The sequence below is a fragment of the Pteropus medius genome, unplaced genomic scaffold, assembly GCF_902729225.1.
Source record: "Pteropus medius unplaced genomic scaffold, Ma_sr-lr_union100, whole genome shotgun sequence".
Lineage (NCBI taxonomy): Eukaryota > Metazoa > Chordata > Mammalia > Chiroptera > Pteropodidae > Pteropus > Pteropus medius.
In genome coordinates this window covers 987,714-1,011,923 of record NW_024341895.1, presented here as the reverse complement: position 1 = coordinate 1,011,923, position 24,210 = coordinate 987,714, and the positions used below count along the sequence as shown (strand labels likewise).

Below are 24,210 nucleotides of genomic sequence, written 5' to 3'. Positions count from 1 at the left end.
AGCCCAGGAGTCCACGTAAAAATAGAAGCTTCAGCAAATCCCCTAACCGAGTTCCCCACCCACTGACCACCCCTCTGAGACAGGGAGACCTGGACCCCTCTCTGTGCCCTGCCCCAGAAGCCTGACCTGCGGGTCGTCCCAAGCCCCCAGATACTGGAGCTGGGACGGGGTCCAGCCGGGCGAGGAAGATCCGCTGAAGCCCTGACTCCCTCCCCTCTTCCACCAGGCTCAGCCTTGATGCCTCAGCTATGAATGAGGGGCCCTGTCTCCCTCGGACACTAACCAGTCTTGCCCTGAACCTGCCTGGAGAGGGTCTGCAGGCCTGGACTAAGGAGTGTCTGAGTGGGGATGGAACCCCATCGGAGCACCCAAGCAAGGTGGGTGCAACCCGCGGCCACCCTGGACAATCGCACACCTCTGGGCCCGGGAGCCGGCATCTGCCCACACAGGTGGGACTTACCTGTCACGGCAGTGATGTCCACGCCAAAGCCCACAACCAACAGGGGAGTCGCTGAGTCCTGAGAGTCCAGCCCGGGCATGAGGGTTCTTTGCCGGGGTCCAGGGCAGCCCACAAGTGCAACCCACCTACTACGGGGCAGGGGGCCGTCTTGGCAGCGTGTCACTGGAAGCCCTGTCTGTGATTAGAGTCTGCAACCGGGAGGGCTCGTCTCAAGTCTGGGGTCCCAGCCCATGCTGGAGGATGCATGTTCAAGCCTCAGCCTGTGCCCAGTGAGAGACTACGGCCTGGGGCGGGGCTGGGGACTGAGGGTTCCTGACATGCTGGAACCTGTAGCTCAGAGTTTCACGGGTGGGTGTAGGGGGCCCCTGTGCCGGGACTGCAGCCAGTGGCTGGGGAAGATATGGCTCTAGCTCTAGGCTTCTAGGGGAATCCCTCTGCCTTGTGGCTGCGGGGAGCCCTTGCCTGTGGCCAGAGGCTGGGCAGGGGACCTTCGGTCTGGGAGCCTGCCTGCAGCCTGGAGGTCCACCCTGGCTCAGAGAGACGGTTATTCCCTGCAGGAATGTGACAGACCTGAGAAAAGAGTGAGGTCACGGTCCGTTCCCATGTCTTCCGACGAGATCAAGTTCCTGGAAATCTCTCAGGCCTTGGAGGCGCCCGCTCCAGCTGTTCAAGGTAGCCAGGCCTGTGGGTTTCCCCCATTCAAACAAGCAGAGTAGGGAGTTTTGGCTGGAGGGGGCCCTGGATGGGGTCCCAGCTGAACCCCCGAGAAGGAAGAGGAGCTGGTGGAGGAGGCTGGGGGTTCCCTGGGGGCCCTGGGTGTTTCCAGAGTGGGAGGGCCCTCCAGCATCTAGAGTTCCCCCTTCCCCGGGGGCCTCCAGCCAGGGCAGACAACACACTGCAATGACCTTGCCCCCCCCGCTCCACCCCTCAGGGCTCTCGCTGACTCTCTATCTCCCTGTCTGTCTCTGAATCTCTGTCCTAAGAGCTTGTGTCTCTCTGGTGCCAGACAGACCTGCAGGCTAAACCTCAATCTACCACTTTCTAGCAAGTCTCAGCCTCTGCACAGCTCTCTCTGTAGGAATGGGACGATAAGTGTCTCCTTAGGGCCAGGCGAGCGTTCACCGCACGCACACGTGCAAAGCACTTAACGTGCCGTGAGCACTGGTGAGAAGCTGAGGACACCCCGTCCCTGCCGTCTGCACTCTTTGTACCTCTCCCCCTGAGAGTGGCGAGCCCCCTCTGTTTGGTCTCCAGTCCTGCAGTGGTGGGTCAGGGGGCCCATTGCGAGCTGGTTCTACCCCAGAGCCCCCTCATGCCTGTGCCTCTTGGGGTGGGGATGCTTCCAGGCCTGGAGCCGCCAGTGCTGGAGTGCATGGAAAAGGATCACGTGGAGCCCGATCATGTGTGAGTGTCTGCCCCGAGGTGGGAGAGGGACCCCCGTGGACATCCAAGGGGTCAGGGCCGGCGGGGAGGGGCGCAGGTTGTAGCTTTGCTAGCGATTCCAGTCACGGTCCCTCTCAGGCCCCCATAAGCTTGGTCTTCTCTCCCACGCCACCCTTCTCCCATCGGAGGGACCTAGGTCCCTCAGAAAGGTTCCAATGTAGTATTAGGAGAGGGGCCGGGGCTCCCGGTTAGGGTCTGCATCAGAACCCGGGGCCTGCTGAGGTGATCCCAGCTCATCCTGGCTGGCATCGCCCCCAGGCTGATCGTCCAGCAAGTGCTGCAAGAACTTCGACTGTACCATGGGTGAGTGGAAAAGGGGGCAGCTTTGGGAAACAGGGGTGGGAGGACAGGTGTGGAGGACAGGTGTGGAGGGAAGCATGGGGGAGAGATACGGCACAGGTATGGGGCACAGGTATGAGAGGACAGGTGTGGTGACCGGTAGGGGAGTAGACAGGTGTGGGGGCAGGTGCTGGAAACGGGTTGCAGAGAAGTCAGAAAGAAATGGGTACAGCAGAGGTGGGAGAAGAGGCCGGTAAGAGAGAGGCCAGGGGACATCAGCTAGGGAGGAGCGAACTGCCAGTAGTCGTGAGGTTGTCCGGATGAGAACAGATGCCTCTTTCCCAGATACTGACATCTGAGAGAAAATCTCCTGACAAGCCGATTTTGTTTGACCAAGGCATGTCACTGCCCTCTGCTGGGGCACCCACCCCAGCGGCCACCTGTACGAGCCCATGTGTGGAGGAAGGGCGGGCTCCCAGATGTGGCACCAGGCGCATACTTATCTACAGAAGCCTTGAGGGAGAGGGGCAGGAGGGGACAGTTGGTCGGGGGCGGGTCTGCTGACGCACGCGTCTGTCCCCTCTGGTCCTGCAGGGCCCGGCAGAGGGCTCACCTGTCCGTCAACCCCAGAGGAGCCCACTCGAACCTTACCTGGTTTGAGTTCCTGTCAGAGTAAGTTCTCAGAGCTACCATAGCGGGGGGGCCAGCACCGGATCCGAACACACAGTACACCAGTGGCCCTCCGTGCCTGGACCCGAGCTGGGGACAGGAGCTGGGGCCCCCATCCTCTCACTGGAACCACCAAGGACAACAGTAGGGGTGGAAGTGGGCTCCTCACACACCCTGGGAGGGCAGAAGACTTCCTGGAAGAGGCGACAGCTTGAGCTGGGTGCCAATGAAAGAGCAGGAGTTTGCCAACACATGATGAGGCTCAGGGAAAGAAAACCGTGCCTTCCGGGGGAACTACCGTCCAGAGAATGGTGTAAGAGGGGAACTGGGAGGAGGGGCTGGGAGGGAAGTCAGCGGAGCCAGATCACCTCTGCAAAGCCGAGAAGCACAGCTCTCTCGTGACTGACGGATGGCGGTGAGCACAGACAGGGCTCAGGGGCGGGTGGGGGTGCAGCCTGGCGGCGTAGCATCTCGCTCCAGGGAACAGATTCTGCTGGGGCTGGGTTTGTTTGTCACTGACTTCACAAGTATTTATTAAGTGAGGGTGTGCTTGTAACCCGGGAGAGGCATGAAGGTGATCTGGGACTGAAGTGTCAGAGGGAAAGAGGAGCCGGGTTTGAGGGAAATCCCAGGAAGAATGGGCAGGATTTACGGGCTGATTAGATGGGATCCGGGGTGGTAAATCGGAGGGAGGAGGCAGAGGTGGACAGAGCCAAGATTTCCAGGCCGGGCCATCAAGGGACCTCAAGCTTGAGACCATGTCTGTGTTCCCCTGCAAACCGAGTCCCTGGGGTTCTGGGAACTTTGCAAACAGCTGCAAATGTTTGTTGAGTGAACGAGTGAGTGAGAGAAGGGAGAGAGAGTTAGGGACCACATTAGGGGTGAAACAGGATGAGGAGGCCAGAGGGAGATGGATTCCAGGTGGATTCCAGGAGCGTCTCACCACGGACTGGCTCACCGTGGCCCTCGGGGCCTGCCACCCCGTCTTCACTGATCTTTCCACCCCAGGAGCGAGGACAGTGCCAGCAAGATAGAGAGGAGCGACAGGGGCACCAAGGTGAAGCGCAGACTCAGCTCCCTCCGCAGTCGAGTCACCAGGCAGAAGGAGAAGGTCAGGGATCTGGGCCAGGGGCGGGGGTCCCTCTGCCATCCCCAGCTTGTCACAGGGTCTGGATACAGCAGGCATTCTAAGTCCAGCTCTGTGCCCCACAGGGGAAGTGCCCAGTGCATCTAAAGGACAAAGGTCAGGATGCTCAAGAGAGGAAGGAATGTGTCAACGGCCACCAGCTGGTACAAGGAACCTTCTTTAGCTACTCCAACTGCCCGCTGTGCAGCAAACCCTTTCTGAGTTCTGGTAAGTCTGGTGGTCCTCCTGTCCTCATGGACGGCAGCCACTTTCTCACCTTTACTTCGTCTGCATGGCTCTCACGGCCTCCTTTGCTTTCTCATCCCATTTCATCTTTGCCAAGGGTGAGCCAACCTCAGTTCCCTAGAGAGCACCAGGCCCCTAAGGGCAGGGACCGTTCGTTTGGCTCAGGGCCTGCATCTTAGCATTTGTCATTGCAAAAATTCTCTTGTAAAATCCGGACTTGGGCAATGTATTAGTTAGATAGAGCTGTGTAACAAAGTACCACAACCCTGGGTGGCTTAAACAACAGAAATGTACTGTCTCGCTGTCCCGGAGAAGTCTGAGCTCAAGGTGTCGCAGGGCCGGGCTCCCTCTGAAGGCTCTAGGGAGGGGACCATTCCAGGCTTCTCTCCTGGCTTCTGCTAGTTCCTTGCCCTCTGGCAGAACTCCAGTCTTCACCCCTGTGTACGTGTCTGTGTCCCAACTTGCCTTTGTGTAAGGTCACCAGTCATATCGCATTAGGGGTCCACCTTACTCCAGTGTTACCTTATGCGAACTGACTTTATCAGCAAGGACTCTATTTCCAAATAAAGCCACCTCCAGAGATACTGCAGAGATCAGGACCGCAAGCTATGAATTGGGGACGAGGGACACAATTCACTCCATGGTGGCAGCTTCCTGGCTCCCGGGTTTCTCTGGGGAGTAAGGGTCAGGGTGTCTGCTCAGAAAAGAGGCCCTAGAAGGAGATGGCTCTGGTCTTTTCTGGGGTTTAGAACTCTGCCTTTTTGAAAACGAGCCCCACTGTGTAGGGATCTGGAGAGGAGGCTGTGGCCACCGCGTGTCAGAAAATGCGTGCGTGCAGGTTGTCGGGGGGATTCCGACGTGGACTGTGCAGGCAGGATGCGGGCTGGCGCAAGGTCCCCGCCTTGGCACTGCTGGGGGACGGGTGCGGGGGAGAGGGGGGCAGGGCGCTGTTCCGTGAATTGTACCATGTTGAGCGGCATCTCTGGCCTCACCCGCTAGATGCCAGCAGCTTCCCTCCCATGACATGGCTCCAGACACGGCCAGTTGTCTCCTGGGAGCAAGATTGGCTCCAGTGAGATGGAGGACAGGACCCAGAGTGGACTGTGCAGTGAGCACTCACCTCCGCCCAGGGGCAGGTGTCTGCAGGACCTGAGCCACAGGTTCTGTATTTCTTGCCTTTCCTGGCTCCATATGTGGGCACTTTCTTTCTTCCATACTCCTGCCTCTTCCCAGAGTGCCATGTTCACAGAGGGAGGGCTGTGGGTGTCCTGCTGCTGTTGTCAGGAGTGTCCCGTTTTGAACTTTCTTTCCATCCGACAAGCTCCAACCTGCTTTCTGACACACAAGCCGTCTTCAGCCGGGTCTGGCATGCACTCTGCAAAGTGCAAAGTGCACTCACAACTTCAATGTCTTGAAGTCCCTTTTTCTTTTCTTTTTTTCTGAAGTCCTTTTAGGCAGCAGGTGACTTCCTGATTTTGCTCTTCTGAGAGTTCTGAGGTCTGCTGGATACAGGGGGCCTTCCTGGGGGTCCAGGATCAAGGCTTCAGAACCCTGTCTCAGGCATCTGATTCGAGGGGCAGGTGCGAGGCTGGCAGAAGGAAGGGAAGCCAAAGATCCAGAACCGGCCATAGACGTCACATAAGTGAGCGGCTGCTCTCACGCTGCAGGGTGAAGTATCTTGCCGTGTGATCGCAAGCTGGAAATAGTTACTGTAGGGCTCTTGACAGAAAAAGTTCACCCCTGAGCTAGTTTACCCTGCAGCAAGGAAGACCCAAGAAAGTGACTTACCATAGTCAGCAGGTCAATAAACCCCTTTCACACGACCTTCAAAGACCAGGGTCCCAACGAGGACTAATTTCTTGAACGTCACTTTACAGTCACAGAAGATTGTGCACAAATAATAATAATAATGGGTAACGTCTCACCACCGAGCATTTACAATATCCCAAACACAATGCGCTTTAAATGGATTTCCCCATTAACACATCACCACGATTCTCTAAGATCGGCACTAGTGTCTGCCCTCTCTCCAGATGAGGAAACTGGGGCCCGAAAGAGTTTCGTTCTTGTCCAAGGTCACACGGTCAGGGTTTGAGCTCAAAGCCTAAGCCCCTGATCACCAACCCACTGCCACATCACGCCATTTGATTTTTTAAATAATAATAATCATAAAATAATCTTTTAATATTTTTAGTTGTACCAAAGGTAAAATTTTATATTTTAAAGGAAAATAAATAGCTCAATTAAAAAACAAAAGAGACATGAGGTGATGGAAGGAAATCTAACTCTGGGTGGTGAACACATAATGCAATATATATGAGACATACTGTTGAATTAGACACTGGAACTTATTGGATTTTGTTGATCAATGCCACCCCAATAATTTTTAATTAAAAAAAAAGGCATGGAGAAAAAAAGAAAATTAAATTACAGATGTATGAAGAGCAAAAGTTTAATATAGCAAAGACATTTTGTTATTCGATGTGCTTATTGTCAATATCTGGGGGTGATTTTTAAGGTTTTCCCATAAAAATGGCATTAATAACAGCTCTGTACGATAATATTTAAAATAACAAGAAAATGAAAACACCTTTATACCATATTTTCACAAACTGCTCTAAAACAGCAAACTCGTGCTCAGTTGTTTTTTCCTGGTTTAAAATAAGCTACCAGTAATTCTAAATCAGGCAAAAAATGTTTTTCCTGGATCAGATATGAGCATTCTGACTTGAAAAAATGTTTTGCAATGAGTCCTTTCCTTCTACAAAAGCCTAAAATTCTATGACTGGCTTCTTATCAGTACACTTTACCAGCCAAAAACCAGATATTAAAGATCGGCTTTAATTCTTTGGTATAATTGTGACACTGTTACTGATTGCTTTCCGTAGTTAGCATAAACCATTGAGTAACCACATCTAGAAATTTTAGATTTACAAAGAGAGCAGAGCAGTTCCCCTCATACCTTTCACCCAGTTTCTTCACATTAACATCTTATATGACCACAGTACATTGGTCACGATTTAGGGACCAACATTGGTACAATACTATTTACCAAACTCCAAACACTTTCAGATTTCACCAGGTTGTTTTGGGTTTTGGTTTTCGTCATTAGGGTTCTCTTTCTGTTTTCGGATCCAGCTGAGGATACTACATTATCTTTAATCATCCTGCCTCTCCCATCTCCCTGGTCTGTGACAACTTCTCAGTCTCTCCTTATTGTTCATGACCTTGACAGACTTGAGAAGTATTAGCCAGGTGTCTTGTACGGTGTCCCCCAATCTAGGTTTGTCTGATATTTTTCTCATAATGAGGCAGGGGTTATGGGTTTGAGGAACCTTTGTCTCATATCAGGGGGCAAATGTTATGGACATGACACCCCTGGGGATGTTATCACCTGGGTAGGGTAACACCTGCCAGGTTATTATTTTTCTTTCTCTACCATACTCTATAAAAATGAGTCGCTCAATCAGGTTTACTCTCAGGATGGCAGGAATGAAGCTCCATCTCCTGGAGACAAGCCTTGAGATCAAGGAAAATTTGAGTTTGTGTAAAAGAAATGATGTGAGTAGCACTTAGCATAGTGCCTGGTATGCATGGGCAATAGTAGTATCTAAATCACCATTATTCTTATTTGTTGTTGTTGTTGTTGTTGTTGTTGTTGTTGGGGCAAAGCTAGCATCTAAATTATAGACCCTAACCCTGGGCTTTGCCCAGAGCCCCCCACACCTGCCTAAGGAGGCACTTGAGGCCACAACAGCTATGTCTCACTCCCAACGGGCTGAGAGCATGCACCTCCCAGGTATAACTCACCACAAGCCTACCTACCATCTGAGGTACTCAAAGCCACATGTCACCGTCTATCCCTAGAGGAAACAGCTTCACAGTAAGTTAAACAGAACAGGGAATGAGTCACTCTCCAAGTAATTACGGAAGGTGGGTCTCCAGGGTAAAGCTGACTTGCTTTCCCAGAGACCAGCCCAGCTAAAGGAACACCATTCCAGACAGTCTAGTTCTTGGCTTTGACCTTTGAGGCCCTTCATGGTCTAACCCCGCCTATCTTTCCTCCACCCTTCTCTCCCACTATTCAGCCACCCAGGCTCTGCCACCCAGTGACCCTAAAGTCTCGTGGCAGCCCATGCACAGCACCTGAGACTTGCTCATTCAGCACTGTTCCTGGAACTCCCTGGGCCATCTAATTCTTACCTTTTAAAACAAAACACAGGTCCACCTTCCCCAGGAAGCCTGTATTGGATGACTGCATAAATGTCTCAGTGCCTCTTAGGCCAGTTGCTGTCAGCCAAGGGTCATTCCATTCTGCCCCACAGGGGACATTTGGCAATGTCTGGAGACATTTTTTTTTTTTTGTCAGGACTGGGGGTGCCACTTACATTTAGTGGGTAGAGGCCAGAGATGCTGTTTAACATGCACCAATGCACAAGGCAGCCCCCCATAACAGAGAATTATCCAGCCCAATTGTCGATAATGCCAAGACTGAGAAATGCTGCCTTAGACTTACACTCCCACTGTCTCCCCAGCTCTTAGCAGAGTTCCTGGTGCATGATAACTCAATAAATGTGGAATGGTTGGGTGGGTAAAAGAGAGATGATACTTCTCCTTGCCAGGCTCCTTGAAAAAGTCAGTTTTCACATTTAGGGGAGAAATATTTCACCTGAATGTTTCCATAACCAAGGTGGCTATAAAAATAAAGACCATGCCACTCTTCCTGCTTAAAATCTCCAATGGCTTCCCATTGATTTGGGACAAAATCCAAAAGTCATAGAAATTCAGAGAGTGAACATTTACTGATCCACTGAGACCTCAAAAGGATCTGTGTTGGGGCTTCTAACCTCAATCAGGGTGAGGTGTCTAATGAAGTATGTCCTTGCACTTCTGGATTCTCCAGTTCCCTGGACATGCTGCTTTTAAGTCCATGAAGACTAGACTTAAACTGAAAGTAGGTCACTTGAGGACTCTATCCCCTTCCCCCCATTTCTGAACTGAGGGCTCTTTACCAGAGATTGTGTGTTGAATTGAGTTTGATTTGGGGAGACCTTGGCCTGGTGGACCAGCTCGAACCTTGGGTGAGTGGTACTGGGCTCCACTCTTGGTTACTGCCAATGGCCCCACCTGTGGGGAGACCTGGATTTGACAAGCAGCCTCAGGGCTGGGATGTCTCATGGTACCTGACGAGGTGCTGGCACTGCAGGAGGCATCTGGCATGTCTACAGGTATCTAGGAACATCTGTGTGGGGGTGTCTGGCATGTGTTTCATACTGAACACCTGTTTGGGGATATGTGATCACATCTGTATTGGGGGTATTTGGTTTGTGTTTTGGGAGGGTCCCTAAAAGTTCCTGCGTAGGGTCTCTGATATGTTTCTGGGCGTCCAAAAGCCCATTTGCGGGCCAAGGTGAGGGCAGCGGGGCCGGCCCGAGGAGAACGGTACTCGGGAGGGAGGCCTCGGGCCCCGGGAAGGAGCCGTGGGGCCCCGGGGGCGGCCTCGGGCACGGGGCCCAGGTGAACTCCTGCAAGCTGGCGGGCCGGTCCTGCAGTTTGGGCTATCCCTTTATTGCATGGGGTCTATTGGCTCCTGGGTAAAGTTGTCTGGTATTCTGAGGATATTTGGAATGTTTTTCAGATTCTGAATGCTAGTATTGGGATATCTAACAGACCTACAGGGGTGTCTGACCTATTTGCCAGTGCCTGAAAGCATGTTTTGGGTATCTGACTGCACCTGCCTAGGTGTCGGGTATATGTTCAGGGTATTAGATGGTACTTATTTTGGGGTGTCTGGGACCACCTGAGAAGTATATAATATGTCCGAGACTTTTAGTCAGTGCTACCTGTAGTCTGTCTATATGGCCCTTTCTTCGCAGGTGACAGACCTGTTCTCTCCATTTCTTGCACTCTCTCCTAGACTTCTTGCTCCCAGACTCTCCCCCAACCCCGCCAAAGTCCCCAAGCTCCCGCTGAAGCCCTGCTCCAGGCACCCCTGATTCCTCCAAGACCTCCCCTAGCCCCGCTGTCCAACCCACCCAGAGCGCCCCGCTCCGCTAATCATCCTGGCGCCCGTTGATCCCACAAAAGTACCTCCCAACCCCAATGATCTCCCTCAAGATTCCTCCTACTCGCTCCTCGGCGCCGCTGATACCCCAGGGACCCATTGACTTCTCCCCAAAATGCTCCCTACCCCTTGCTGACCTTGCCTCAAAGATTGCTCTATGTCATCGCAAGTACTGCCCCCATCAATACCTGCGTTTCGCAGGTGGGGCACACACACTGCACCGCGGCTCCAGGACCCGCTGGAAGCAAAGTGCCGCGAACCCATCGCCCCGCGAGGCCCCGCGAGGTCCCGCCCCTTTCTGGGCCACACCCACTGGCCCGCCCTCGGGGCGGGGCTACGCATGCGCGGCTCGTCCTGCGGCTTCCCGCTTCCGGCTCCGCGCTGCGGTCGGCTGTGGATCCGCCGAGACCGGGCAACGGAGGCGGTGGCGAGACTGGCAGAGCAGTGGGCAGCGACCAGCCTGCGGGAAATCGGGCCAAGGTGAGGGCGGCGGGGCCGGCCCGAGGAGAACGGGACTCGGGAGGGAGGCCTCGGGCCCCGGGAAGGAGCCGTGGGGCCTCGGGGGCGGCCTCGGGCACGGGACCCTTGGGGCCGCCTGGCCTCAAGCGGGGCCCGGGTGGACTCCTGCAAGCTGGCGGGCCGGTCCTGCAGTTTAGGCTATCCCTTTATTGCATGGGGTCTCTGGCGAATGCAGAGGTGCAAGCGATGTCGGCCAGCCCCACTTGAGTCCCTCCCAGCCCTTGAGCGGTGCAGCCTCCCCTCGATCCGGAGGGAAAGGTCATCTGGCTCCAGATTCAGAGACACCTGGGGCAGGAACCGGGAATGTAATAATAATTATAACAATAACCAGCACCGTGGTACTCCGTGGAGAACTCACTCTCCGGAGCAGAGGTCCTCTGTGCCAGTGAGCGCTTGGATAGCCAAACCCTGCAAAGTGTGTGTGTACTTTGGGTCTTCCTTTACTCTGCTCACCAGTTTCTTTCTTGCGGACAAATTTAGATGGTGCGGTGCTGCTTTCGTTGCGAGATGAAATGAGAGGCTCTTGGTTCTTGCACGGTTTGTCGTAGCTGACGGCAACCTTGTCTTTTTCACCTGTTGCTCTGTCGAGATCGGTAGAAGAGATGGCTGGCCCGGAGGGTAAAAAGTTTTCTTGAAGTTTTACCACGGAAGCAAAGAACACGACTTTCCCCCTTTGCCTCTTTGGAGGAGAGTGGAACTCCAGCCAGTAGGGTCGAAGGACCCTTCTGGCTGACTAAAGAGATAGTATGAACAGCTCCATGGCCAAGGGCGATTTGGCGATGATTTTGCAGGTATCTGTGAGAATGATTAATCCTGGAGCTATATGGAGAAGTGTCAAGAGCTCAGGCTTGGGTGTCAAATCAGATATGAGTTCTGGCCCTAGTTTCTGCCACATATTAGCCATGTAACCTCTCTAAGTCTCAGTCTCCCCATCTTTAAAGCAGGAATAAAGATTAGTTGGGGATTTGATGAAACAGTATGTGTAAGGTGGACAGCAAAGTGCCTGGCAAATAGTGAATGCTCAATAAATGTTTTGTATTTTGTGCATATGTGCATGCTCTATATTTTTATATTGTGTTTTTGGGTTGACATTCCAGCTAACAGTGTCTGGCAATTTTGAGCATCTTGATTGTTTGGACTGGGTCAGACAAGAGTTTGTAATTTCTATGAATTAAGCCCTTTTGAGAGGAAAAAAAAGTTGTTTTAAAGCAAATAAAAGCATGCATCTGGAAGGCATGATAAATTTAGTTCTTGTAAACATATTTTGTTTTGCTTTTGATTAGCTTATTTCACTTTTAAATGGCATACCTTCGAGATTCTATGGTTCTTTTCTTTCTTTAAGTTGACTTGAGAATATCCCCCACTTTGAAAGTAGCAGTGGCACCTACATTGTTTCTGGCAAACGCCACAGTATAATTTTCATTCCTGTCACACAGTAGCAATTATGCCCTGTAGCGTTTCCCTTGTCACCAGCCCTGGGACTAGGGCTGTGGTCACCAGCTGTGCCTCCCTGGGTGTTTACCTTCTACATGTTTAGCATATTTCTGATCCTTAAGTCAAGGTCTCCTTCATTCTTCCTCACTCATCCTGGGGCCTGTTTTCATTTCTTCAAATTCCATCTATGACTTTTACACATTTTCATCACAGCTCTCTTATGTAATTTAAAGCCGGGAGAGCTTTAGTAAGTTCAGCCACCGGTTGTTTCTTTGTTATTTGTTAGTTAAACTTTACATTTCCCCTGAAAGTGGTGAAAAGCTGCGATGTTTTGAAAACCCTCTCCAGGTGCAAAACAGTTCCAGTCACAGCTCCTGAGCAGCCTCCATTTTTGGAGGAGGAATGTGGCTGATGGGGGAGGGGACAAACTGATTAAAATAATGTGCTCGCAGAGATCTCAGTAAAAGGACTCCTGCAGCTGTGCTCATTTTTTGTTGTTAAAATTGCTCTGGGTGTAAACTAAATTCAACTTGCTTGCTTCTCTGCTTTTGTTCTTAGGTTCATAGTTTTGACTGACTAGAGAGTTGCAGGTTTAACACATTGTAGTGGTTATGTTTTAAACTCATCACTTTTTTTAATATAACAGCTTTATTGAGATACAATTCACATATCATAAAATTCACCCTTTTAAAGTGTGCCATTCAGTGGGTTTTAGTATGTTCACCACCATACTAAACAGTTCACCGTCACCACCATCTAATTCTAGAACATTTTATCAGCTGGTTATTCTTCAAGGTGGGTTTCAGGAGGCAAGAAAGGCAAGACGGAGAGGTGGTCTAGGCAGATGCCCATCTGTTGCAGTGTGGGATGGAGGGAGGAAAGAACCACAGCAAATTACTTGGCTAGAATCCAGCAGGATCCTGCACACAAGGGCAGTTAAATGCTGTGTATGGATAACTCTAATTTGCCAAGATTAATTTGCAGAGTGAAATTGAGTTTGGAAAGAATAAAAAATCACAAAGTCATCCACAGTGGGGGTTAGTGTACTCACTGGTCCCCTCACAAGAGTGAAGTGTGGTTAGTAACCGAGCGGACACAATTTAGAGCAAATTACCAGCATCGTTGAGTGCCGAAGCAGTAAGTCAGCTCTGTGGCTTTCATCATGCCAGGATATGGAGATCGGTGGCGGGTCCTTGTGACCCTTTGCAGGATCCACTTGGGTGCTCCCACTCGAAGAATTTAAAGAGATGGGAAGATGTAAAATTTGAGACTCTCAGCACCACTGCTGGGACTGTAGAATGGTGTGGCCACTCTGGAAAGCAGCCTGGCAGTTCCTCAGAAGATTCAGCATAGAGTTACCGTAAGACCCAGCAATTTTACCCTAGGCACATGCCTAAGAGAAAAGAAGACGTAGGTCCACAGAAAAATGGGTATGCGAATGTTCATCAGGCCATTATTCACAGTAGTCAAAAGGTGGAAACAACTCAAATGTTCGTCACCTGGGGAATGAAAAATAAAAGGTGGGCTATCCATGCAGTGGAATACTATTCACTCACAAAAAGGAATGAAGTTCTGATACACACTACGATGTGGACAAACCTTGAAAACATTATGCTAAGCGAAAGAAGCCTGTCCCATTGGGCCACGTGTTGTCTGATTCTGTTCATGTGAAATATCCAGAACAGGCAAATCCATAGAGACAGAAAGTAGATTAGCAGCCGCCTGGGCTGGAGGGAGGGGGACATGGGGGATGACAGCTAAAAGGTGCAGGGTTTCTATTTGGGGTGTTAAAAAGTATTCTAAAATTGTGGTAATGGAGGTACAACTCTGAATGTACTAAAGTCATCAAATCGTACACTTTACAAGGGTGTAGTATGTGAATTCCATCTGAACAAAGCTGTTGAAAGGGGGAGGGGCAGGACAACTAGAAGCTAGTGGAAAGCATTGTGGGCGTGGGACAGAATTATAAGAATTGGTTTGAGATTGGGAAGCTAGAGGCCAAGGGATAAAGGTCAGACAACCCTAAAGAAAAAGGGACAGCTCGCCAACATAAAGGGTACGAGGCTGGATCATTGACATTAATAGACTCTTATTTTCCGAAAAGTCAAGTATAGACTTGGGTCCCTGCCATGTAGCAGATAGTTAAAAAGTCCTCTGTGCTGATCATTGTGACAGGGGTTAAGGCAGAGATGCAGGTCAGAATCTCAGCATGGGCATAGCCCAGGCACAGGCAGGCAAGCCCTCTCCCTCCTGACGGGTGGTGGTTGAGCCGCTCCCCAGCAGCTATTGGCACCGGGGAGCAGTGTGTGCGAAAGCTCAGGGCCAGGAAACAATGTGCAGTTAATCAGATAGAGCCGAAATGGCATTTTATAGGCTGGGGTGTTACCGTGCAGGACTTTATGGCTATTTCCCTCAATGGGCGGAGAATGGCTTGGAAAGGGCGGAGGCTGGAGACAGGGAGGCCCACTGGGGGACACCTTGGATCTAAACAGTGCGGAAAGAGGTCACACTTCGGATCTGTTCAAAGGTGGATGTGCTGGGTCTTAGTTGACAGCGTGGGGTGAGTGTGACACAGGTAGATGATGGGCTTGTGGTCATCGGCTAGTTGAACTCTTCCTTGAGCATCACTGGCCCCTACAGCTAGTAGATGAGCAGTTAGGAACTCGTCTCAAATTTATCTTGCATTGGAGAGGAGGAAGCTGTGTTCCCTGTCCTTGGATTAGGGGTCTCTTCCCTCCACCTCCACCCCATCCCAAGGTCTTCAGGGTTCAAGAACAGGGAGGAGTAGCTCTTCACAGGCCACCGGGGACCCTGGGGTACTAGAGCTTTGGGATGGAGTGGGGACAAGGCAGAAGGCTAGCGAGCACAGTTTAGAAAGCAGTCAGTGCCTATAGAGGGAGGAAGGAGAGAGGCAGAGAACCTGACAGCTAGTGATGCAGAATCCATCAGAAATGAAAATGAAGTCAGCCCGACAGTAGAGCAGTGATCTGCTTATTGTGCTCACATAACAGGAGGCGGAAGCCGCGGGGGTCTGACTCCTGTAAGTCCAGCAGTTTCCATGTCCTTGTAGCTCCGGGGCTGCTCTGTCCATTCCCAGCAGGCGTCGGCCACCCTTGTCCCCCTACAGTACATTACGTGTGGAGAGTCGTGGTTTCACAGACTGGAGGGACGTCTGCGTCTCTCCTCTGTTCTATAATTTATAGTCAGCCTCTCCCACCACGTTGGTCTTGTGGTTGGCAGAATAATAGTCCCCCAGAGCCACATCCCGACTGCCTAACCACCGAGAACTTCGAATATGTGAAGAGGGACTTTGCAGGTCTGATTAAGTTAAGGATCTGGAGCTGGGAGATGATCCTAGATTATCCAAGTGGCCCAGCACTGTCACAAGGGTCCTTATAAGAGGGAGGCAGGAGGGCTCAGGTCTGAGAAGGAGATGTGATGATGGCCACAGAGGTCAGAGAGAGAGGTTAGAGGTGCTACACTGCTGGCTTCGAAGATAAAGGAAGGGGCCACTAGCCAAGGAGTACAGATGGCCTCTGAAAGCTGGAAGAGGCATGGAAACATTGTCCCCTACAGCTTCCAGAAGGATTGCAGCCCTGCCTACCCGTTTTAAGCTTCTGACCTCCACAACTGTAACATAATAAATCTGTGTTATTTTTAGCCACTGTTTATGGTAATTTGTTACAGCAGCCATAGGAAACTCAGATGCCCGCTTTCATCTCCATTCCTTCAAAGTTCAGGCTTCCCACCAGCCCCACCTTGCCTCCCTTTCCCAGCCCTTCCTTTTACCGTGGAAGCTTCTGACACTGTAGGCTTTACTTAGGGTTTGGCCTGCCTCTAGGAGGCCATGCCCCCTTCTCTGCACACACGCGCATGCACACGCACACCCGTGAGCACCATGAACAGAAAGGTGGTAGCAGAGAGCTCTCAGGTCATTGGAGATGCTACTCAAACTCTAATCCTCAATTTCCTGTCTATAAAGTTAACAGCACAGCAACACTCATTTCATAGTGTTATTGCTTGTGGAGCGCTCAGCCGTGTTCGGATGTGTTCATTTATTCGTTCATTTATTCATTCAACTGATTATTGTGTTCTTGCAACAGTGAACACAACTTCTTTTTTTTTTTTTTCATTTTAAAAATATAAATTCATTAGCAAAATAAATACATAAATAAACATGTTTTTAAAAATGAAGTGCGACCATAGTAGTCTGCTCTAGAAATTTGAGGAACAATTGTAAGTCACATCTTCTAAATTAGTGCTTTTAAGTTTGTCATTAGCCCCACCTGGCCTGTTATCAGGGAGCTAAAACCTTTTCAGTGTTTCTTGTTCTTCTAGAATGTTCCAAAGCTCCAATTAAAGGGGAAGGCCCTCCAGCTCCCCACTGGCTAGGGAGAGCTCTGTGTCCACGGAGTCGACTGTTCTGCTGCTGCTTTTTAAAATTGGGACGTTATGATTTGCATTCCATAACATTTACCCCTTTAAAGCGTATAATTCAGTGTTTTTTAAATATATTCACAGAGTTGTGCAGCCATCACCACTGTCTAATTCCAGGATAGTCCCATCACCCCTAAAGGAAGTCTCACACCCACTAGCATTCGCTCCCCACTTCCCCATCCCCAAGCCTCTGGCAACCATGAATCTACTTCCTATCTCTATAGATTTGCCTATTCTGGACAAATTTCTGTAAATGGAATCCTACAGTATGTGGCCTTTTGTATGTGGCTTCTTGTGCTAATGTTTTCTTAATATTTTCAAGGTTCATCCATGTGGTAGCCCGAATCTAGCTATTTTTTTTTAATCTGTCACAACATGAACATTAAAGGAATAGTGGCGTGGGCCATGTCAGAGGTGGGCACAGGCTGCCCCGGGGGCAGTGTCTTGTTTCCTCGGTCGACCTGCTCCAGCCCCCTCCGATGGGTGTTGATTAGTTTCCCACCCTGACTCCGTGCTTGAGGGGCATCTCGGCCTCGGCCTTCGGGTCCCACCCGCGCAGTCCAGTAAACACGGAGTCAGTTGGACCAACGGAAAATAAGCAGAAACAGAGTTAAGGTGAAATCTGAAGGCCTCCTAGGTGGGAAAACTAACCAAACACTGAGCATGCCTGTCCCTGGAGATTTTAAAAACTAGGGTTGGTCTGGAAAGTTCACCTTATAGTTGAGCCCAAAGGCGGGGGCTCCTGGGACTCCATTTAGCACTGTCCCTTAAGTGGGTGTGTTTCATTTTGACTGTGACCAACCGTAATGAAAACTACTGCTTTACACAGTGACCCCTTAAGCGTACACACACACAATGGTATACAAAGTTTTACCAAACAACACACATCCTTATTACTCACTATAGACTCTGGTATTTGCTGTTCTTTTTTATTTCATGAGAAGCTGTTTTCCCAACTCACAAATGAGCCACAGTCCACAATGTCAAAACCACCTCGGGATCCCAGCACACCATTCAGTAGGAAAATGCTTAGAAAAAGGTGAAGCACTTGGCAACACAGTTAATAGCTTTGACTTTCGAGGAACTATTCGTTTCCTAGGGCTGCTGTAACACGTTTCTACAACAAGCCGGGTGGCTTAGAATCACTGAAATGTATTCTCTCATAGTTCTGGAGGCGAGAAGGCTGACATTAAGGTCCGTAGGGCCCTGTTCCCTCAGAAGCCTCTCGAAAAGACGTCTTCCTTGCCTCTTCCAGCTTCTAGAGAGTGGCCTTAGGCATTCCTTGGCTGTGGCTTCAACACTCCAGTTACTGCCTCTATGTGCACTTGGCCTTCTCTGTGTGGTTGTGTCTCCTCTGTATCTGTGTGTGTCCGTGTCCAAACCTCCCTCTCCTTTCTCATGTAAGCAGACCAGTCATTGGACCTAGGGCCCACCCTAAATCCAGGACGACACCATGAGATTCTTAATTACATCTGCAAAAGCCCTATTTCAAATAAGGCCACATTCTCAGGTTCTGGGAAGACATGAATTTTGGGGGATCCTATTCAACCCACCAAAAGAACCTTCCATTTCTGGTGGCTTGTAAATGAGAATAATTTTATAGGTTCCTGATATTTATTTCTTAGTTTCTTTGCAACACATAGTTATTTTCAGATATTTTAAAGTTAAAATAAGTGTCGAACTTGGGCTCACTCTTGGGAACCCAGTAAGTGAAGAGAGGAAAGAGGAGATCTTAGGGAGAATCTTGCTTGAAAAGCTCTTGCTTGAAAAGCTTCTAAATCTGAATCCCCTGTGACTATAAAGTACAGTCATGCACCACTTGACGAGGACGTGTCCTGAGAAGTGCGTCGTCGGGCAGTTTCATCGTGGTGCGAACATCACAGCGCTGCGCGCACTGACATGAACCCGGATGGTCTAGCCCGCTGCACACCTCGGCTGTGTGGTCTAGCCTACTGCTCCTCGGCTACAGCCTGTACAGCATGTCACTGCACTGGATACTGCAGGCAGTTGTAACAAAGTGGCATTTGTGTATCTAAACATAGAAAATGTACAGGGAAAATATAGTATTAAAGATAGAAAAATGACGCTGCTGTATAAGGCACTTACGGAGCTCGCAGGACTGGAAGTTGCTCTGGTGAGTCAGTGAGTGAGAGGTGAGTGAGTGTGAAGGCCGAGGACGTGACTGTGCACTGCGGTATACACTACTGTAGATGTTATACACACTGCATGCTTCCGCCACACTAAATTTATAAGACAGCATGAGATTAAATCGAGAGAAATGATGTGATCAAGAGATGTGGTAAACGAGATGTTTGAGGCTGCTGCTGCTGGTGTGACAAACTTTTCTTGTATAAGTAGAAAGGGTACTCTAAAATAACAAGTACAGCAGAGTCACTTATCATTATCGAGTGCCACGTACTATACATAATTGTACGTGCTGCACTTTTATACGACTGACAGCGCAGTGGGGTCGTTTACATCAGCATCACCGCAAACAAGCGAGGAATGCGTGCACTATGACATGATGGCTGCGACATCACTAGGTGACAGGAATTTTTCAGCTCCATTACAGTCTTACAGAACCACAGTCGTATATTTGATCCATCATTCACCAAAATGTATATGGCACATGATTATATAAATAGATGCCTGATATTACCGTCTGTCAGATGTTTGGCTGTTTGCCTGTACTCTATTATATGACATATTCCTTCCTCCTACATTAAAATACCACTTTCATCAAATACAAAAGTTTTGTAGATTCAGAGAGGAAAAAATGATGTTCCTTCTGCCTAGCCGTGCACCTAGGTTACATAAGGACATGACTTTGTTTCCTTCCTGACCTTGAGACATGAGATGTAAAATATATTCAAGCTCACACCTTTGCAGTTCGAGAAGGAATACCAATGAAGGTCTTTCAAGGTTCTGGAATTTTCCTAGAGTAGGAGGAGCAGGCTGCTGACTTGCATTATCATTACAGCCAGCCTACTCAGGGCTGTAGGGATCTCGAGATACTCAGAAACCTACCTCGAACCTGTTTGCTACCAACATAGGCTATTTCAGGGCTCTGGAATTCAGTAATGACTTCACGGTTAATCACTTGGCTGCTTCCTTTATTCCATTCCCTCCTGGTGTCAGAGATTAAAAGTGGAACTTCCCATGAGCCCTGCCAGCTGCATTTTGATTGTTGGGAATAGTAACCCACCCCCGCACCCTCCCCGAACAAACCAATTAGATACAGTAGACCAGGATCGCCAGACTTGTTCAGTAAAGAGCTGGATAGTGAATATTTGAGACTTTGCACTCTATACCCACTGTCACCTGTCGCCACTACTCAGGGAAACAGCCCCAGACCACGTGGAAACAAGTGAGCATAGCTGTGTTCCAGTAAAACTCTATTTACAAAAACAGATGGCTGGCCCACGGGCCATAGTTTGCCAACCCCTGCAGTAGACTCCTGATTTTGACTGTTCGGTTTCTAGGGCCGTGACTCTGATCTTGTAAATTTGGTGAAGAACAACACAATTAAGGGGTCAGGAGTTCCTCACAGGTGTGATTTTTCACTAGGAGCTCCCTGCAGGGAGGGTCTTAAGCCTCACAAACCCCGATACCATTTCACCTGTCTTTTTACAGAAATCCAGTGCCCTTGAATAATTTCCCAGGCCATTGAGAGCAAACAGGTTTTTTTTCTGGCATTGTCCATGCGTGTTTTTCTTTTCTGCTTTCCGCTTTTAACAAAATGCTTTTTATCTGCTGAAAGAGAAACCCACTGGCCTCCGTCAAGTGTTTGATTTCCTCTGCCCTCTTTACAGCTACCTCTGCTAACATTTGCTCTTTATTTCCTCCATCGGAGGTTTTGTTGTTTTTTTTTGTTTTTTTTTTTTAAGTAATAATAAGGCCTGTTGGGGTTTTTCTGGAAGATTTTAGATATGTAGTAGCCACACCTGTGTTAATATTTTCAAGATCAGTTATTTTCATTAAAATGCTTTTCAGTCACATCATCTTGATTTCTATACAGTCAATTGAAGTAATGTAATTTTTTTAAAGTTCCTAAGAGGAAAGCCTGCAGCCGTTCCTGGCGAGGCCATGCGGGGTAGGGGGTGGGGGGCGGAATTGTTTTGCTGGGACCCCTGCTGTTCAGCATCTGGCCTTGTGCCCAGAGTCATGTGAAATACTTATTCACAAAGCAAATGCCTTCTTCTGGGTCTGAACTACCTGTGAATGATGTTGAAGATGGCTCCTTCCTGACACCAGGAAATAGTGTGAAATCCAGCAAACAGATCACCTTTGGTAAAAAGTTCCAGTGACGCCTCTGCCTGGCCCTTTGTAGAGTCATTAAACTCATTCATCATTATGACTGGAAACAGCAAGCGGAGCAGATTTTGTTCCCATATTTCCATTAACCATCCGCATCAATTGCTAAGGGAGTGTTGAGGGATGATTGCCAAGAGGCAGAGACCATCCAGGCCATTTGTAGAGCCCTGTGGAGTTCCCTGTGTCTCTTGATGACGCTGCTGTGTCCTGTCACTCAAGGCAGTTGTCAGTAGAGAAAGCCGAGAGAAGTTCTTAAGGCCGGTTTGCATTTCCCTTCTGTCACGGGGAATGTCAGGTTCATGCGAGAAAATCTCAGTCCACGGTCTCCAATGGCTGAAGAGCAGCCACTCTGAAGTTCAAGTCTCCTGCAGCACTGGTTGGACCTTTAAATTTTTCATAACCATTTTTACATGTACATTCACACTGCTGGACATCCATCTCCACCATCTGTCTCCAGAACTTTCTCATCTTCCCAAACCGACACTTTCCCCATCAAACACTAACTCTCCATCCCTGTCCCCCAGCCCCTGGCTCCAGCCATCTACTTTCTGTCTCTGTGAATCCGACTTCTCTAGGGAACCCCTGTGAGTAGAATCACACAGTATCTGTCCTTCTGTGTTTGGCCTGTTTCAGTCAGGTCCTCAAGGCTCACTCATGGCACGGAGCATGTCAGCATTTCCTTCCTTTCTAATGTTGACGCCTGTTCCATAGTACAGCCACATTCATCTGCTGATGGGCACTTGGCTTGTTTTCACCCTTTGGCTACTGTGAATAATGCTGCCATGAATATGAGTGTGCAGATATCTGTCCTTCAGGTCTCGTGGGAATATACTCAAAAGTGGAATCGCTGGATCATACGGTGATTCCGTGTTTGACTTTTTTGAGGAGTCGCCAAACTTTTCCACAGCAGCTGCACTGTTTTACATTCCCACCGGCAACATGTGAGGGTTCCCGTTTCTCTGCATCCTCATCAACGCTGCTTACATTCCATTTTTAAAAATTACGTCGTCCTCGTGGATGTGAAAGTGGCATCTCATTGTAGTTGTGATTTGCATTTCTCTAATGAGTTGTAATGTCGGACATTTTTTCACACACCTATTGGCCATTCGTATGTCTTTGGAGCAATGTCTGTTCAAGCCCTTGGCCCATGTTTGAATTGGATTTTTCTTTTTTATCGTGGAGTTCAAGTTGCAAGAGTTCTCCACACTCGTTGCATCTGACATGATAGGGTCTTGCAAAACCTTAAAAGCAGGTCTCAGATACCCACGGTCTTTGACATCTCGAGGCATACCACCAACAGGCTGGCATCGGGTAGGTGTGGTCGCAGGCCTGGGAAGGAAGCAGAACGGGCACAGTGCAGTCTCCCCGCTAGAGACCAGCCCACTCGCTGTCATCCTTTTGTCACCCTGAAGAATGAGGTTATTAGAGAGGCAGCTGCAGCCAGGAGCCTGAAAGCCAGCATGAATCACTCGGAAGTAATCGATAGCGTCACATCTCCCTCACTTCCTCTTCGGGCCTGCGGTGGGATATCTCGTCCAGTAGATGAGGGAAACAGGTGGACCGTGTGGAAGTGGGAAACATCTAATCAGGTACCCCACAGTGTGCTTGGGGGCCAGGAAGAGAAGCCCACAGAGATATTAAGATAATTCTCAGCTAATTATCCCTTAGCCAGCTCACAACTGGTTGGATGAAAGTTCCCCAAGGGCATTAATTAGTGCACTAGTGTCACCTTAGAGGGAGACGCCCTGGGCTCCCTCCTCTGCTCAGTCCCAACTGGCTGTTCACCATGGAATTTAGAAAGACGGAGGTGTAGGGGCTGGAGATGACAACTGAAGGGGTGGCCTTCATGTCCTGTCAGAGTCAAGACCCCAAAATCTCAGGGGCTAAAAGGGTTGGCTGCAGCCAGCCAGGTGGACTTCAGTGTGACGGACTTTTGAAAGCCTGTGCCTGGGTCTGAGGCAGCATTTCCCAGCCTGGGCCCTGTGGCGGGGGCCGTCCTGTGATCGCAGGGCGTCAGGCGGCTTCCCTGGTGGTGACCCACTTGATGCCAGCAGCATCTTCCCCACCAATAGTAACAATCAAAAATGTTTCCAGACTTTGTCGAATGTCCCCTCGGGGACAGAATCACCCCAAGATGAGAACCTCTGGTCTAAATAAGCATCTGTATAAATACAGGGTGGACAGTTAGGACCTGATGACAGCCTGTGAGAAAACATTTTAGAGATTTCAGTTGATAGTAATAATAGTTTGAGCCAGTGGTTATGATGTCGCAGTCCTCTTCCCCTCCTCCTCCTCCTCCTCTCCCCGCCAAAAATGCATGCAAATTGGCTTTTCTGGTACAAAGACCACTTGCAACAAAGCAAGGACCCTAAGGACATGTCTTACCCCATCCAGTCCCCAGGCAGCTCTCTGCAAAGCAGCCTCCCTGTCCCAGAATCTCGTCTGTCCCTTGGCTTCAGGTACTGTCATATGCCCAAATTTCCATCCCTTGTTTAGACCTCTGTCCTGAGTGCCACACTCCCAGGTCCAGCTGCCACCTGCCATCACCTTGAGTCTTCATGAGCAGTTTATGTGACTCCCATGGAACTCGCCACCTCTCCCCTGCCCAGCCTGAGTCTGCCCTTCCCTGGTCATTCATGTTGGGTCTTGGCACCCTCTACCTCCAGGTTCTGCCTCCCCATATCCACCTGTAGCCGCTTCCAGTCCGCTCCCCACACTGCAGCCACTGTTCACAGAGACAGATCCGATCAATACTTGTGCATAAACCTTCCTGTAGATAAACTATAAAACAGAAATAAACCTTTCTGTGTGTTCAGTTTTAAGGATAAACTCTAAAACTCCCAGGGCCCCTGAGGCCCACGACGGAACCTCCTGCACAAGAGGTTCCCTCCACCCTGCCCTTCTGTCCCCTTCATTTCTCCTCTGACATACCCCAGACCAGGTACCTCCCAGACATGCCCTCCCTCCCTCCCTCTCTCCCTTCCTTCAGCAAATATTGATCGAGCACCCACCATTCACCAGGCCCTGTGCCAATAATGAACAACACAGAGATCTCCACCTGCATGCAGTTTCCTCTCTAAGTAAACATTTATAGTCAATTCTCATCATTTGTGGATTCCATATTTACGAATTCACCTACTGACTAAAATCTCTGTAACCCCCGAATCGATACTCAGCGCTTTCTCGGTCGTTCATGGTCACACAGAACAGCACGTTGAG

The 24,210-nt window shown here is 49.8% G+C and overlaps 1 protein-coding gene across 4 annotated transcripts in view; it reads left to right on the top strand.

Annotated features, from left to right (window-relative positions):
* Positions 1-24,210, top strand: part of ARHGEF18 (Rho/Rac guanine nucleotide exchange factor 18) — an 81,099-nt gene that overhangs the window by 17,419 nt on the left and 39,470 nt on the right. For 3 of the 4 annotated variants that reach the window (XM_039858202.1, XM_039858217.1, XM_039858209.1), the window contains 7 exons: positions 227-377; positions 1,018-1,132; positions 1,807-1,864; positions 2,162-2,206; positions 2,777-2,854; positions 3,860-3,962; positions 4,064-4,205. In XM_039858202.1, the coding sequence (XP_039714136.1) occupies positions 227-377; positions 1,018-1,132; positions 1,807-1,864; positions 2,162-2,206; positions 2,777-2,854; positions 3,860-3,962; positions 4,064-4,205 (692 nt within the window). Of the gene's footprint in view, positions 1-226; positions 378-1,017; positions 1,133-1,806; positions 1,865-2,161; positions 2,207-2,776; positions 2,855-3,859; positions 3,963-4,063; positions 4,206-10,617; positions 10,768-24,210 lie in introns of those variants that run through there. The other variant, XM_039858226.1, reaches the window with a different exon arrangement.